The 15,375-nt window shown below is 39.6% G+C and overlaps 1 protein-coding gene across 1 annotated transcript in view; it reads right to left on the bottom strand.

Moving 5' to 3' along the window:
- LOC135707524 (mucin-2-like) overlaps positions 1-10,998 on the bottom strand; it is a gene marked incomplete at its 5' end in the record, with an annotated part of 52,992 nt that extends 41,994 nt beyond the window's left edge. The window contains one exon of the mRNA XM_065229368.1: positions 10,440-10,998. Within this exon, the coding sequence (XP_065085440.1) occupies positions 10,440-10,998 (559 nt within the window). The remainder of the gene's footprint in view (positions 1-10,439) is intronic.
- Between the last annotated feature and the right edge of the window lie 4,377 nt (positions 10,999-15,375).

Below are 15,375 nucleotides of genomic sequence, written 5' to 3'. Positions count from 1 at the left end.
AATAGAATTCATCTGCCTGTTTGTCCATATTCAGAACCAACGACCTCACAAAATGCTCATGTAATCAATCTGGAAGCAGGGGTACAAATTATTTTGATCAACCTTGATCAACATTGAATCGCCACAGCCGGATATTTTCGATGGAGGAATCTAGCATCTAATTCGACGAAGACGGCAGGAAACATTTGTGAAGCCGAGTTATTTACGAAAGAGAGTGTCGATGAAGAGAATCCATCAATGTAGATAGGACCTATTGAAAAGTGGCGCGAGATTTGTTTTCCGTACTGAGCTCCAATGCTACCGACGCCAGGAAGGCAGCTCCCACACCTGGACCCTACCAATCGACCCATCATCTCCACCGGGGACCAACAGTTTTACTTCCCGAAGGAAGGCGTGATCAGAGATGTTATGCCTTAGAACATGCCGGTGGCGCCGACTGAGATTGGACCCAGGCCTGCTGGGGTGAGAGGTAATCACGCTAACCACCGGCACCGATATCTTTCAAGGTGATATCACGGCGAATGAGATCGACCCAAATTTGAGTTTAGTTATCTCAGAAATAAGAAATAAAGTGCAGGAACTCAGGGATGAGTAAATTTGTCTCATGGTTGCCTTTGGCAAAAGAGGAAAAGGTCTGGTAAAGGAGGCGCCAAGCGTCATCACAAAGTTCTTCGAGATAACCGCCATCGGTCGTCTGGCTCACCGTGGTGGTGTCAAACGTATCTCCGGTCTGATCTACGAGGTGTGCTGATGGTGTTCCTGGAAAATGAGGTCCGTGATGCTGTCACCTACAAACACGTCAAACGTAAGTGGCCATGGATGTTCTCTTCAATAAAACGGCCCTTTTCAGGGCCATCAAGCTTACATCAGTAAAGAGTTGGAATAGAATATATCTGTGCTTGTTTGTCCATATTCAGAACCACAAGCCCCCAACGACCACACAAAATGCTCTCCAGAGTTGTAATCTTGTAATCAAGCTTGGAAGAATGGGTGCAAGTGATTTTGATTGATTCTCTTCATCAAATTTCTCTTTGAAAAAAAAAATACTACAAATTTGGTACGCCTACAATTCAAAAACGGAAAGAGTTGAGATAATAGATAATTGATCAATTAAAAGAACTAAATGCTCTACACATTTATTCAGTTCCCTTAGCGGTCCTACGTCAAGCTTCCGTTCGTGGCCCTAGGCACAGACCCTTCTACTTTTTAACAATGGTGACGACTGGAACTTGAAGGAATTGCTTTTTTCAACGGCTTTCTCAGTCTTAAAACACTCTTTATTTTAAATTTATTTTTTTAAATTATCGTCGTCCTCAAATGGTGATCGAAATTGTAACCAAGAAGTTTTTTTTTTCAATTAAATGAAACCAAAATATGGAAAATCAGCCACAACAACGACTAAACTATTGACAATAACGACAAACAATATTTTCCAATATTAGACCACAACCCATGAACGAAATGTCGAGCAGATCACATCGTAGTCGTTGCAATGTTTTAAGATTGAGAAAGCAGTTAATCAAAGCAATTTTTTTGCTTTTGAACTATGATCGTAAAATTCCGGAAAAAACTCCGGGGAATGTTTGAATTAGCTTCTGAACGAAGCTGAAAAAAATATCTAGAGAAAGACGAAAGAAGCACTCCTGGATGAAGTTCGAGGAAAGTTCTAAGAAAAGTTGGAAAAAATTAAATAAACTATCGGAAAAAACAAATTGGATGTCACATCCAAAGGAAGCCAGAAAAGTTTCGGAAATCGGAAGTAAATTTTCAGAAGTAGCCATTTGCAGGGAAAGCCAGAAGAAGCTCGGAAAAACCATCCATTAGAAGTAGAACAAAAAAAAAACCAAACTTCCAGAGAAAACGAAAGAAATTTCTGGGAAAATTATTTGAACTTCATTAAAAAGCATAGAACTTTCCATAAAATGTTCTCACAATGATCTAATGTTAATGTAACTTCCCTTATGTTTCTTAAGCTTGCATGAGCCCCTCAGGACATTGCTGAAGTTTTCGGAAATTTCCTGAGTTTCTCGGAACTCCTTTATAATTTCAGCAATTTCATTAATTAATTGATCGGTCCTAATGTTCTCTAAGCTTCACTAAAGTTTCTGAAAATCATTAAATTTCCCTGAAGTTCTTTGGACTTGTCAAGTTTCCAAAATATTTATGATGTCTCCATAAATTCACTGGAGTTCACTGGACTTTTCTGAAATTTCCGGGTTTTCGAATTTAACAGAAGTTAATGAAACTGTCTTTAATTTATCGAAACTTACACAAAAGTCTGAACTTTCCTATGTTTCATAACTTCTTGAATGTTCCTGCAGCTAGTGTGGATCCATGATAAAAATCTGATAGCATCCTTGAAGTTCAGGGAAAGTTGAAAAAACTGGCGGGAGAAGATGAAAGAATCATTCGAGCGAAGGCTGAAGAAGCTTACAAGGTAAGGTGGAAGAGAATTCCAGGGAAAGTTGGATGAAACTTCAGGAAGTTTAAAAGTGAATAAAAACTTCCGGAAGTTAAATAATGTTCAAAAAATATTTCTCGATTCCCTAGGAACTACCGGAAAGATCCATCGACTATTTTTCGATAGATGGGTAGCCAAAAACGGTGAGGAAATGCAAACATTAGTCGAAACAGTATCAAGCATAAGGCATCTTATGATGATTTTTTAGAATGTTGAAGGCTTAAAAAATATGAGGTCTTCAAAAAGATACATGTCTCTCACAAAAATTTCTTCTGAGGAACCTTATCTGTATATCGGTATCCAGGAAGGTAAGTCATCAGTAACAGCACTCCATACGGTTGTTACAAAACTAGAAAGATCTTTTGAAGCAAAAGAAATTTCACTTGCTGCATTCCTTGACATTGAAGGTGCATTCGATAATTCATCTCACGATTCAATGACTACAGCTATGATGAAACATGGTTTCGATCAAAGCATTGTAAATTGGATCAATGAAATGTTATCAAAAAGAGAAATATCAGCAAACCTTGGAAGCTCACTCATCAGTGTAAGAGCAACCAAAGGATGCCCGCAAAGAGGCGTGTTATCACCTCTATTGTGGTCTTTAATAGTTGATGATCTTCTCAAAAATTTAATAGCCAATGGCTTCGAAATAATTGGCTTCGCAGATGATATAGTCATAATTGTACGTGGCAAATATGATTGTATTATCGCTAACAGAATGCAAATTGCTTTAAATTTTGTCTCATCGTGGTGTGATAGGGAAGGATTAAACATAAATCTTTCTAAAATTACTATCGTGCCATTTACCCGAAGGAAGAAATTTTCATTAGACAACATAAGATTGAAAGGCACACTTTTGGAACTTTCTAATGCTGTCAAATATCTTGGAGTAATCCTTGATAGTAAACTTAATTGGAATATGCACCTAGAGCAGGCAATAAACAAAGCTACTAATGCTCTATGGATATGCAAAAGAACATTCGGTAAACAGTGGGGACTGAAACCGAAAATGATCCATTGGATTTACTCGGCAAATGTGAAACCCACGATTACTTATGGTGCATTGGTCTGGTGGCCAAAAACAAAAGAGAGTGTTGCTCAGAGAAAGTTAGAAAAACTCCAAAGGTTAGCAACTCTCTCAATAACAGGTGCAATGAGAAGTACACCATCGAAGGCATTGGATGCTTTGCTTTATATGCTACCATTGCATCAATTTGTACAATTAGAAGCCGAAAAGTGTGCTCTAAGGATTACAAGGTCAGTGAAACTCTTTGAAGGAGACTTTAGAGGACATCTTACGATTCTAAAAACTGTTAGTATCAACTCTCTAGTAAGGAACAACGAAGACTGGATGGATAAAAGATACAATTTCAATCGACTTTTTCGTGTAGTTGACCCTGGGCGTAATTCATGGCAATTTGGTGGCCCGGTTCTTCGTCCAGGATCGATTGTTTTTTATACAAATGGTTCAAGATTGAACAATCAAGTGGGAGGAGGAGTAACTGGCCCAGGGATAGAAATATCGGTTCCTATGGGCAGATGGCCAACTGTGTTCCAAGCTGAAATCCAAGCAATTTTAGAGTGTTCCGTTATATGTTTGCGTAGAAACTATAAGAGTTCAAATATATGCGTCATGTCCGACAGTCAAGCTGCTCTAAATGCTTTAAAGTCGGCGACATGTACATCAAAACTTGTCTGGGAGTGTGTTCAATCACTTCAAAAATTGTCTTGTCATAATCAAGTCAACTTATATTGGGTTCCTGGTCATTGCGGGATTGAAGGAAATGAAAGAGCTGATGCACTAGCAAGACTCGGATCTTCTCATAAGTTCATCGGGCCAGAGCCCTTTTGTGGCTTATCGGCTGCATCTCTTAGAATGGAGCTAAAAGCGTGGGAATCTTCAAAAGTGGAGGAAAACTGGAAGAACACTTCCATTGCTAGGCAGTCGAAGCGATTTATTAATCCAAACATTTCTGTGACCCACAAAATCCTGGAACTTTCTAAGAAAGATCTTAGTATATATGCAGGTCTTATAACAGGTCATTGTCCGAGCCGTTATCACTTGAAGCTGATTGGAAAATTTCAAGATGATGTGTGTCGCTTCTGTGGCATAGAAAAGGAAGACTCGGAACATTTGCTATGCCACTGTCTGGCAATTTTCAATAAAAGGCGTAAGTTCTTCGACAAGGGGCTGATAGAACCCTTTGACATTTGAAGAACAACTCCCAGTACGGCAGTGCACTTTATTCGAAGTATAATGCCGTGCTGGGATAATGCTGTTAGTCAAACGATGGCGATCACTCCTAATAATAGTGATACGGCATCTTGATATAGCTAAAGAAAAAAAAAGGGGAATATATCACAATAGATCAGAAAAATGGTCGCAGTGATGAAAATACCCGACAAGGAAAAAAAAATCGGTATCTAGTTCGGAAATCGGTATAAATACCGATAAATCGGTATATCTGGCAACGCTGGTCAAGACTAGGGTCTACACAATTTATCAATTCAGTGCCAACATTTCATAGGGGCGTAATTGCTTTTGTAAACAATGACTTTAGCCGTCAATTTCTCGCGAATGAAATCTTACCTCTCCAAAATTACAATGCTAGCTGGTGGAGGAAACATTCCTGTACCTGCTGGTGTCATTATTTTTCATGAGTGAGCTTTTATTCACGAGAAACCGATGGCTAAAGCCATTGTTTACAAATGCAATTACGCCACTTTGAAATGTTGGCACTGAATTTTGCTTTCAGAAGGTCACAACTAGAGATTTTATGATCGCTGATTGCTCGCTCATCGCGTTGCTCATCGTTACAGCTAATCGCTATTGTCACACTCTGAAAGCTAAATTGACAGGTTTTATGTATCATACGAATTACCATTAAAATATTTCATAGCTTCATAAATCCAAAAAATAGCATTTTAGCTGTAATGAGCATTTGCAAGCTTGGGTCTAGTATAAGAGAGGAGCGGATTCAAAACAAACTGCTTTGGCAACCTATGCCTAGGTGATTGCTAGCAACACTGCCAATGCCATCAAGATAGGCGCTGCTCGATTGGCTCTGGCTTTGACAGTTCGTTTGGCTCAAAACCAGCCAGTCCGCTCATCTCTTATACTAGATCCTCTCTAGTTATAACCATACAGAGAACGATGAAATCTCGGCTGCATCAGGGATCACTGACGTAATATCCTAACGATAAATCCTAATTTAACGATAAACGTAGCTTGTTGTAATTTTCGTCTTCGATCAAGCGTTTCAAGACCAAGCAGACGGCATCTAGCGGGATACGCTGGATGGTTAGACGGGTCACGCCATGGTAGATTCCTGAGAGCAAGCCGTATGAACATTTTTTGGACTCGCTCAATTCTTAGGTTCCATGTAACGTCGTTTTGGAGCCCGTATGACTTAATAGTTTTCTAGAATTGGTCACACTGTGGAACAATATAGCGCTTTTAGACAGTGTGGATCCATGAAGTCCTTAGCAATTTTGGAGATAAAGCCAAGTTGACGGTTTGCCTTGGAAATAATCGATGCGTAATGGGAATGGAAGGAGAGCTTTGCATCCAACACAACACCAAGATTGGCTGCATGGAAATGAAACTTCTACGCTTATTTGTTTCTCGAGACAAGTGTGTGTTTTTATTTCATTTACCATCACAAGTATGCCAGTATGGATGAATTGCATTTGTTTTGAAAATCTTCGATGTTATACCCCGTTCACATTACAGCGTATATCACGACCCAAAATTGTCAAAATCAGAAGCGATCCTCAAAAGCAAAATAATCAAATTCATTTTGAGTAAAATAATTATTTGGAATATTGTCGACCCCAGAGCCTAAAACGTTGATATTATCATCAATTCAGCATGAGGCAATAATTTTCCATCGATCTTTGTGTAAAAACCAACACAAAACGTTGCTTAATTTTTCCCTCCATGACGGCAGCTGCTGCTAGCACCAGCCCAGTGGCAGGCGCATAGGCAACATGTTATACCGTGACAGCGGGCCCAGCACAGCAAAATAAATTATTTGAGCCCGGGACATGCTGCCTACTGTCAAACACTGCTGTTGGTATAGGCCTTGTCACTGGCCTGGTTAGCACAAAAACATTCTTTCCAATTCCATGTTTCAGTTCCGATCGGTGTACTCTCGATATCCTTATATGTTTGCTTTCGGTTTGCAACATTGCAGCAAGCAAAACAAAACATTTGAACTGTCAAAATACCGGGTTGCTAAACAAACATTTATTAACAATCAAAGTAAGTCCGATGACCGGCACTCTCGACACAGCGTGGCACACTTGAGGCACAGTGAGAAAAATGTTGGCGTAAAATATGTGTGTAGAGTGACCACCCCTTGGTGTAGAAGAAATGATTTTTATCAGCACTGCTCGAGACACGTTGAAATCGTACACATAGCAACACCGGTTTAATATACGGGACATTAGAGTGATGCAAAATTTGAAATTTTTGCTCTACAATACTTAAACGATTCCAAATCGGATCCTGACTAACCTCTCAAAATTTGAACCCATTTGGTGAGAAACTGAGATGGCACAAACCATTTGAAGTTTGTATGGGAATTACTATGGTAAAACCAAGATTTTTGTTCATGTCTATCTAATAATTCACCATATCGGTCTTCGTCAAAAACTTTCAACTGTATTTGTAGAAAATTTTCCCAGCTACAACTTTGCTGAAGATCACTTCTTGATTAAATGCAAGGATCAAAAGTTATCAATAGTTCAATGCGCTGATGTCTTATGATCATGCTCAATCAACTGCTCAGCAGGCAACATTGGTGTTTCTGTGGCGTTGAATAGGACACAAAAATCATGGCTACTATGTTACACTGCAAAAAAAAGTGTTGCCTACAGAGCAGCTGCTTGATCATGTCATAAGTTTACCAATCTCTTAAATAATTAATAATTTTTTCCTGTCTCATTTTACATAGAAACGATCTTCAGCAAAGTTGTAGCTTAGAAAATTTTCTATAAGAATGGCTATCGAACTATTTCACAGCTCAATATGGAAAAACACTAGAAGACAATGAACAAAAAATTGAGATTTCCCATAGTAATTTACATGTAATCTTCAAATGGCTTGTGCGAAGTCTGTTTCTAACCAAATGAGTTGTAACTTTGGGAGGCTAATCAGGACCCGATTTGAAACCATTTAAGCACTGTGGAGCGAAAAGTCAAATTTTGCATCAGTCTAACGGGACATGCTTCGCAAAGGTTCGTGAAAGCCATAGTTAGTTCTTGCCCGAGGGATGGTGATAAACGTTGCGACCAAAGATTGCGACCTCGTGTGTTGATGCCCAAGAGACTCAATTTTGCTTTGCACAATATCTCCAACAAAGCACGCTGTTGCCACGTTGCGTCTCGCTCCCAGTAACTCCAGGTTTATTAGCAAATAACGGCTTTCATAACTGGGTAGGTTGAATGGATCTCTCCACCTGAGATGACGTAGAGCGAACCGGGTGAATTTTCGCTGAATAGCCTCAATGCAATGAATTACATTCGAGTAATAAGGAGACCTGGTTGTGGACGAATACTCTAAGATGTGCGCCCTAAATTGAGCAATAGCTATAGTAATAGCAACCGGTGGAAACTAACGATTTTGAATGGGCTCACTACTTGACTAGCCTATTGGTCTCAAGCAAATCGATTAACGTACCACATTCCAATTGAAATTCTAGTACTACACTATGTTTGTTTTGATTCGCTATGAAAGTTTGATAGATAAAATGAGGGGTCCGTGGATTTTCCTATGTTTCGAGGGGTGCATCGATAAGTTGGGACTGAAGTTAGTATCAGAGCTAAGCCAAAAAATTTGAGCACTTTTCTTCGGGACCTTCTGATCTTAGAGTCAGGTACCTCTATGGTAAAAGCTTTTAGGCAGTACTCGGAAAAAAATCCGTTCCCGAAAACGGGAACGGACCGTGAACTAAAAATCACGGTCAGCTATCCAGAACAAAATTTTCTCAAATATACACCGTGAACTATGGTTCACGGCTGTGGTTCACGAATATGGGAACTCTTTTTTTCCCGTGTAGACGTCCTTGAGCTTTTTGCAAAGCGAGATAAAAATCATAGTTGCGATGAGGCTTTAGACACAACTTACGCGACGTGATGCTTCAAGGACAATTTTGTATCAACCAGAATCCCCAAGTCCTTGATTGTCGACTCACGTTGTACACAGCAAAAAATAAACTTTAAAGTTACATCCAAGAGGATGCACTTCAATCATGTCGAAAATCTTATGTAATTTCAATGTCCACAAAAATAAACAAATGCAGTAAAAGCAGCGTAATGTCAAAATGGAGTATGCTAATCGATTTGCTTGGGACCAATAGGCTAGTCAAGTAGTGAGCCAATTTAAAATCGTTAGGTTCTCCGAAACATTTTATGACACGAGAAACAGTAGATCGTTGGATTCCCAACTTCTTTCCGATGGCTCGGTGCGAAAGATGTGGGTTGTTGAGGTGTGCAAAATTTTCTCGCGCTCGCGCTGTTTCTTCGACTCAATTTTCAAAACTACTAAACATTTTGCAATGAAATTCACAAAAAAAATAATTAAATTAACCTAAAGGGCAAAATGTTACAGCTTTTAGAAAGTGATGTATTAATTTATTAACATGCATCATTAACACGACATAAAAAGTAACAAGGACTTAAATGTGTTTCTTTGATGACTGGAAAAACCTGTTCCCCTAGTTTGAATTCCGGAGAACCCAAAGGGTAATATTGTAATATACCAATGTAAGAGTGATTCAGAATAATCCCAGAGGGTCTTGATGCTGAGTTATCACCTACACACTTATGTCGTTTTCGTTTTTACTACACTACACCGGTGTAGTGTAAGCAGCAATAAGCGCGAGTCATTGACAGCTTATCATCATTTGTTTGTAAACAAAGGTGCAACCGATAGCTACACCCTGATTTTTTTCGGTGTACGGCGGTGTAGCACCGGAGTAGCTACACCGTAAAAACGAAAACGTCATTAGAAATAACCAAATTTACAAGTGACAAAATCCATCTTTGACATTAAAGATGCGACGTAAACAAACATGTCATGTAATATTACATGCTCCGAGACTGAAAAGTTCATTGCTCGACGAAAAGTACGTTTGATAAAGCTATATTTTACGAGATGGACTAGCCCACAGCTAAAAATTTAAAAAAATAAAGTTTAAAAAAAATGCGTCTGTTATGACTTGTATATGTTACTCTCAGAGCACCTAAATTTACATGAGTTTTTCTAAGTGTGTAGCGAGTAAACTGTTAACTCAATGTGAATCAATAGCAATTGAATTTAAAATGTGAATGTGCTCAAAACAAACCATTTCCGGTGCTAATGAGCTTTTAAAGTGATTTTAAACCAAGGAAACTGCCGTTTAGCTTTTGAAAACATCGGTCAATTAGTTACAGATCGTAAATTTTAGACCTGCTGCCTTTTGATTCGATCGTTTTCTGTTCACTCTTTGTACCGCTCAATTCCTCATAAAAACCGTCTCTTTTGGCAGCAAATCAAACTGCACAATGCCCAGCGAATCGATGCAAATCCGCCACAATCAAAATCGATCAAACTGAAATAAAGCCACTTTCGCCCTTTCGCTCCCTGGCAGACTGAGTCAGTAGCCCACCGCCACGAGAGCAAGCTCATTTCTCCTTCTTCCAATGTAAGGCCAAGCAAACAAAGGTGAGTAAAAGCGTATTCCAACTGCTGCTTGCATTGACTGAACAACTTTCGGTTTCTTTGGAGTCAATTTAGTTCTGCCCAATTTAGTCGATTGCTACGAAATAAACATCAAAGCGGAGCAGCCGTAAATGCACACTTTCTTTCGCTGCCCCCAGTTGGGTGGCACAACAGTGGGTTTTCCACTCACTGGCTGCCTTCCTTCCAGTCAGTGAGTGGCGGCGAGTGAGTGAATGGAATGTTCATCTACGATTCATAAATACTACTTACCCAGATCCGGCGACTTGGCAGTGGTGGTGGTAGTGGTAGTAGCTGCGGCCGCACCCCTCTCACCTCCCTCCGAACCGGTTCTGGTGGGTCCAAATTTCCGACGCACTCCAACTTTGGGCCTCGTCGATTTTGACGGCGGTGGCGGCTGGTCAGCATCAATCGCAGGGGTAGTAGTGCTAGTAGCTGTTCTCCTGCTGCTGCCGCTAACAACCGCGGCGTCCCCTGCCGCTTCGTCCACCGTCGACGATCCTCCGAGTACGGCCGGCCGCTGGCGGTTGGCGCTGTTCAGCTTGCTCAGGTATGTTGTTGGCCTTCTACGGCGTGACAATAGAGACGCTGAGGTTGCCGTCGACAACGACGACGACGTCGTCGTCAGGAGGAGGGTCGAGTCGGTCGTCGAAGTCTCGCCACTCTCAGATCTTCGCGTGCTCTTGTTGCGTGCGGTTGTCGTCGGTGTCGCGCTCGTTGTCGTTGCAAAGCTGGGGCCACCTGGACGGCGCAGTGCCGGTCGGAACTGAGGACGAACCTGCGGATTGGATGGGGATAAGAACAGTGATTGGAGGGGGAGAACGAGAATTGTGAATTAGAAATAAAGTGATATTTTGTTTGTTTGTTTTTTTTTTTGGTTTGGTTGGTTGCTTTGATTATTATGTGATTCAATAAATTCCAAGTGATGGCAAGGTTATTTTGCTGGAAATGGGATAATAAATCGGAGTTTTTTCGCTGAAGGAGTAATCGATTCTGCTGCTGCTGCTGATGCTGATGCTGATAGATGCTGATTTTAGAGTTGAAGGATTTTTAGATACGGGAAGAGAGTTTTGTATTTAGAGAACATACTCAGGCAAATTGTGCAGTTTTGGAAAATAGAATCATGCTATTATTCACGTTCAACTGTAGATTGTGACAAGGTGCCAATGAAGATGTGTATTTTGGGTGTACTGGAATGCTGTGCTGGAGCTCTGAACGGTGGTTTTTAAAGAAACTTGAACAATTGCGAAAAGAAGTGCCGAAAAAATCCTGGCGAACGCTTCTGTCTTTAAACAGTTGCAACCAAAGGCGTTTGAAAGGATAAAACGGGAGTTTTGTGTGACATGACCCAACAACTGTTTGAATTTTGACGAATTTGGATTTCATTTAATTTGAACCCAATATTATGTCACAGATGTGAGTCATCCAATCGATTATGTCGTCAAATTGACGACTATTTGTGTCGAGCTGACTAATTTCCCACTGTGTCTTTGTTACTTTCCAAATTTAGATTTGGTAACGGTTCATTAGACTAATGAATGAGTCGTTTGGACCGACAGTGTCATAGTTTACTTAACGAAAACAGTTGATGCTGAGTCAGTGTTTCTTAGTTCCGAAGGTTAGTTAGTTTTCCAAATATTAAGAAAACTTTCAGCATCGAAACATGTTATGAACGCTTGATCAGTGTTAGAAAACAAATTAAATCTATAATCAAAGTTCAGTGAAATGCCTGAGTGGAATTGAGAAATTTTGCAGAATTTAGAAAAATAATTTGATACTTCAAATCATATGGTTCATTTCCAATGTATGTATTTATTATGGCTCTATGCTGGTCGCATTACGGAGCCAAATGTATTTTTTTTTCACTGAACAAACTTGATAGAAAACATTTAAAGCATTCAATTGTATGCGTTTCAAAAGAATTAAGAAATATCACTACCATATTTGCCACATTTATGTGGCGTTTCAAGGGATGTTTTTGTTTTCGTTTCGCGTTGCGTCTAAATATGCTGTTTGTGGTAATTTAGGCGGTTTTAATACCATTTCATTATTTTGGCAGTTCTGAGCCATTTCAAGGATTTCAGCGCTGTTATGACGTTTGCAAGCTCATTATGTCATTTCAAGATAGCTTTGGGAGTTCCTGGTCATTGTGAAGGTTTTAAGGTACTTCAACTTTTAATTTTGTGGCGATTTTGGCAATTTTTAAATTATTATTACTATAGTCACTTCAACACTTTTTGGACTATTCGTGACTTCTTTTTCCATAATATTTATTTGGTATGCTCAATGTCTCTTGGAGCTATACGGAGCCGAGGAACATTTTTTTCTTCAATATTCGTGACTTGTCCAGGGATGAAGATTTGAGCTCGTGACAATCAGCGTGAGAGACATGGGTGCCAAGGTTGGGCCGGAAAGCAATTAGGCCGAATAGTGAAATGTGAAATTTTATGCGTTGTATTTATAGCATCGTATTCCTAAACTTGATTTTAGAGTTTGGAAATTTCGACTTTTAACGAGTTTCCACGATCATCCAAAACTTATTCCTGATTTTATGGTTGGACATCTGTGCATAGACATAATTTTGCCTTCATTGCTGTGAACAAGCTCGCTTCTCGTTAACGGTACAGTTGTGTTGTGTTACAGTATCTACATGCATGTTGCAGACTGGGTAATCAGACTGTTAAACTGGTACGGCGAGTATAGATGCCTTACCATGAAAAGTGAATAACTATTAAAGTTTCGGCCGAATGACCAATTTGGCCTAATGGCATTTGGCTTAGTGGCATTTAGCCAGTGGCATTTGACCAGTGGCATTTGGCCAAGTGAAATTTGGCCAAGTGGCATTTGGCCAAGTGGAATTGAGCCTAATGGCATTCGGCCGAATGGCATTGAGCCTAATGGCATTCGGCATAGTGGCATTCGGTATAATGACCCATCACCGGAGGCCAACCACTACGCCAGGACCGTCCACTTTTTGATGAATATTATTTGTAACATTTTTGAAAAAAATCGGCCATTTTGAATCATGAAATTTTTTTCAAAATGGCGTCTGAGACATTTTTCAATAAAGCACAAAAACGTCAATTTTGATCTAAATGACGTTTGCGATGAAGTTGTAGAGTTGTATTTTAAAATGTTCTTGTTCAATATTTATAAATAAAGAGCTCATCAAAAAGCAAACTTTTGGAAGACTGTGTCTATACACTTGAAAATTGACAAAGCCGTAGAACAAAAACTTTTGGTCTAATTTTTTAACTTTTTCTTATAACCCTTGACTTGTCGATCAACTTAAAATATCAATCCACCAATCAACAAACCGGTTGGCTGATCAACTAACAAACCAACCAAATTGCTAATTGGTTACTTGAGCATATTTATCATTGGAGTGTTTCCTAACTTTTTAATATAAGGAATGATAGTCTATGGACTTTCAGATTTAGATTATTTCTAGATAGAGCTAGAATTAGGGCGTAACATTCAATGTAAACAATGACGTCTCTCGTTGATTACTAGGAATTCAAGACACACCTACACAAATTAACATATCAATAGGGTAGGAGAGAGGAATCACCTCTACTCAATGGTGATGTGGATTTGTCAGGGAGAGCCATGACTTTCGAAAAATCTCTAAGATTTGGGCCCTTTTACTAAATTTGAGTCAACCATCAAGTTGCTTGCCTCACTATTTTGAAACTACAGAAGGAATGACCAGAGACAATTTACTGTCTTAAGCGGAGTAAAAATTAGACCATACCTGACCGACTGATCAATCAATCAATCCGATTGACTGACCAAACAGCCAAGCAAACTATCAACTGAATAATTTTCTGAACTGACTGACTAACTAAACAATCGACCGAAAATCCGAAAATCCAACTACATTGACTAACCAACTGGTCGGGGCTTGCTAAATGGTCAAACATCTCGTCATTTAGATCGATGGTTGATAAATCAGTTGGTGAATTGGTTGATCGGTTCATCGGTTCATTGATTTGGTCAGTTGGTAGATTGATCGGTTCATCGTTTAGTTAGCTGGATTACTTATAATCAGTATATTTTCTTATTGGCTGCTCAGTCAAATTGACTCTTTGCATACTTATCGCAAAACAGCTGTGGCTGCAACTGTTCGTGATGAAAGTTGGTTGGTTGGTTGTTTGGTTTGGTCTATTGAGTAATGGATCGTTCTGTTGGTTGGTTGGTCGGTCAGGCTCTTAGTTAGCTTAGGAAGGATAAGTTCGTGCGTCTATAGGCGAACGATCAAATAGCTAAATCTCCGTTCGATTTATTGAAAAATCAAACATTGTACATCGTTTGCCAATTAACCAATTAATTGACTGGCCAACTAACCAACCCACTAAATGATTGTCTGATCGACATATAAACCAAACTGATCGATGGTTTAGCGATTGGTTGGCTTTCTGATTGATTAGTAAATCAGTTAATAGTTGGTTGATTGGTTTACTGGTCGACCGGTCAGTTTGATCTGACAGTTTGCTATTTGGTGAATTGGTTAGTTGGTTTGGTCGATTGTTCTGTTGCATATTTGGTCAATCTCGCAGCTAGTAGTGGGGACTATTATTGTTTCGTCCGTCAATGGCTGACCGATCGACCATCCAAATCACTGTCGGACCAACTGATTAACCGGCCGATTAAAAGGTCGGAAAGACAAAAGGTCGAAAAGACAAAAGGTCGAAAAGACAAAAAGTCGACAGGACAAAAGGTCGAGAGGACAAAAGGTCGAAAGGAAAAAAGGTCAAAAGGGACAGAAGGTCGAAAGGACAAAGGGTTGAAAGAACAAATGGCCAAAAAGACAAAAGGTCGAAAAGTATAAAATGTTGAAAGAACAAAAGGTTGAAATCATAAAATAGTTTTTTCTTCTTTTTTCCTTCTGTCTTTCGACCTTCTGTCTTTCGACTATCTGTCTTTCGATTATCTGTCTTTCGACTATCTGTCTTTCGACCGTCAGTCTTTCGATCTTCTGACTTTCATCCTTCTGTCTTACGACCTTCTGTCTTTCGAATTTCTGTCTTAAGACTTTCTGTCTTTCGACCTTCTGTCTTTCGACCGTCAGTCTTTCGATCTTCTGTCTTTCATCCTTCTATCTTTCGACCTTCTGTCTTTCGACCTTCTGTCTTTCGACCATATGTCTTTCGACCCTCTGTCTTTCGACCTTCTGTCTTTCTACCTT

This window comes from Ochlerotatus camptorhynchus, unplaced genomic scaffold, assembly GCF_037179485.1.
Source record: "Ochlerotatus camptorhynchus isolate MF236.1 unplaced genomic scaffold, CSIRO-AGI_Acam_v1.1 ptg000313l, whole genome shotgun sequence".
Taxonomy (NCBI): domain Eukaryota; kingdom Metazoa; phylum Arthropoda; class Insecta; order Diptera; family Culicidae; genus Ochlerotatus; species Ochlerotatus camptorhynchus.
This window is presented reverse-complemented; position numbering and strand designations above follow the sequence as displayed.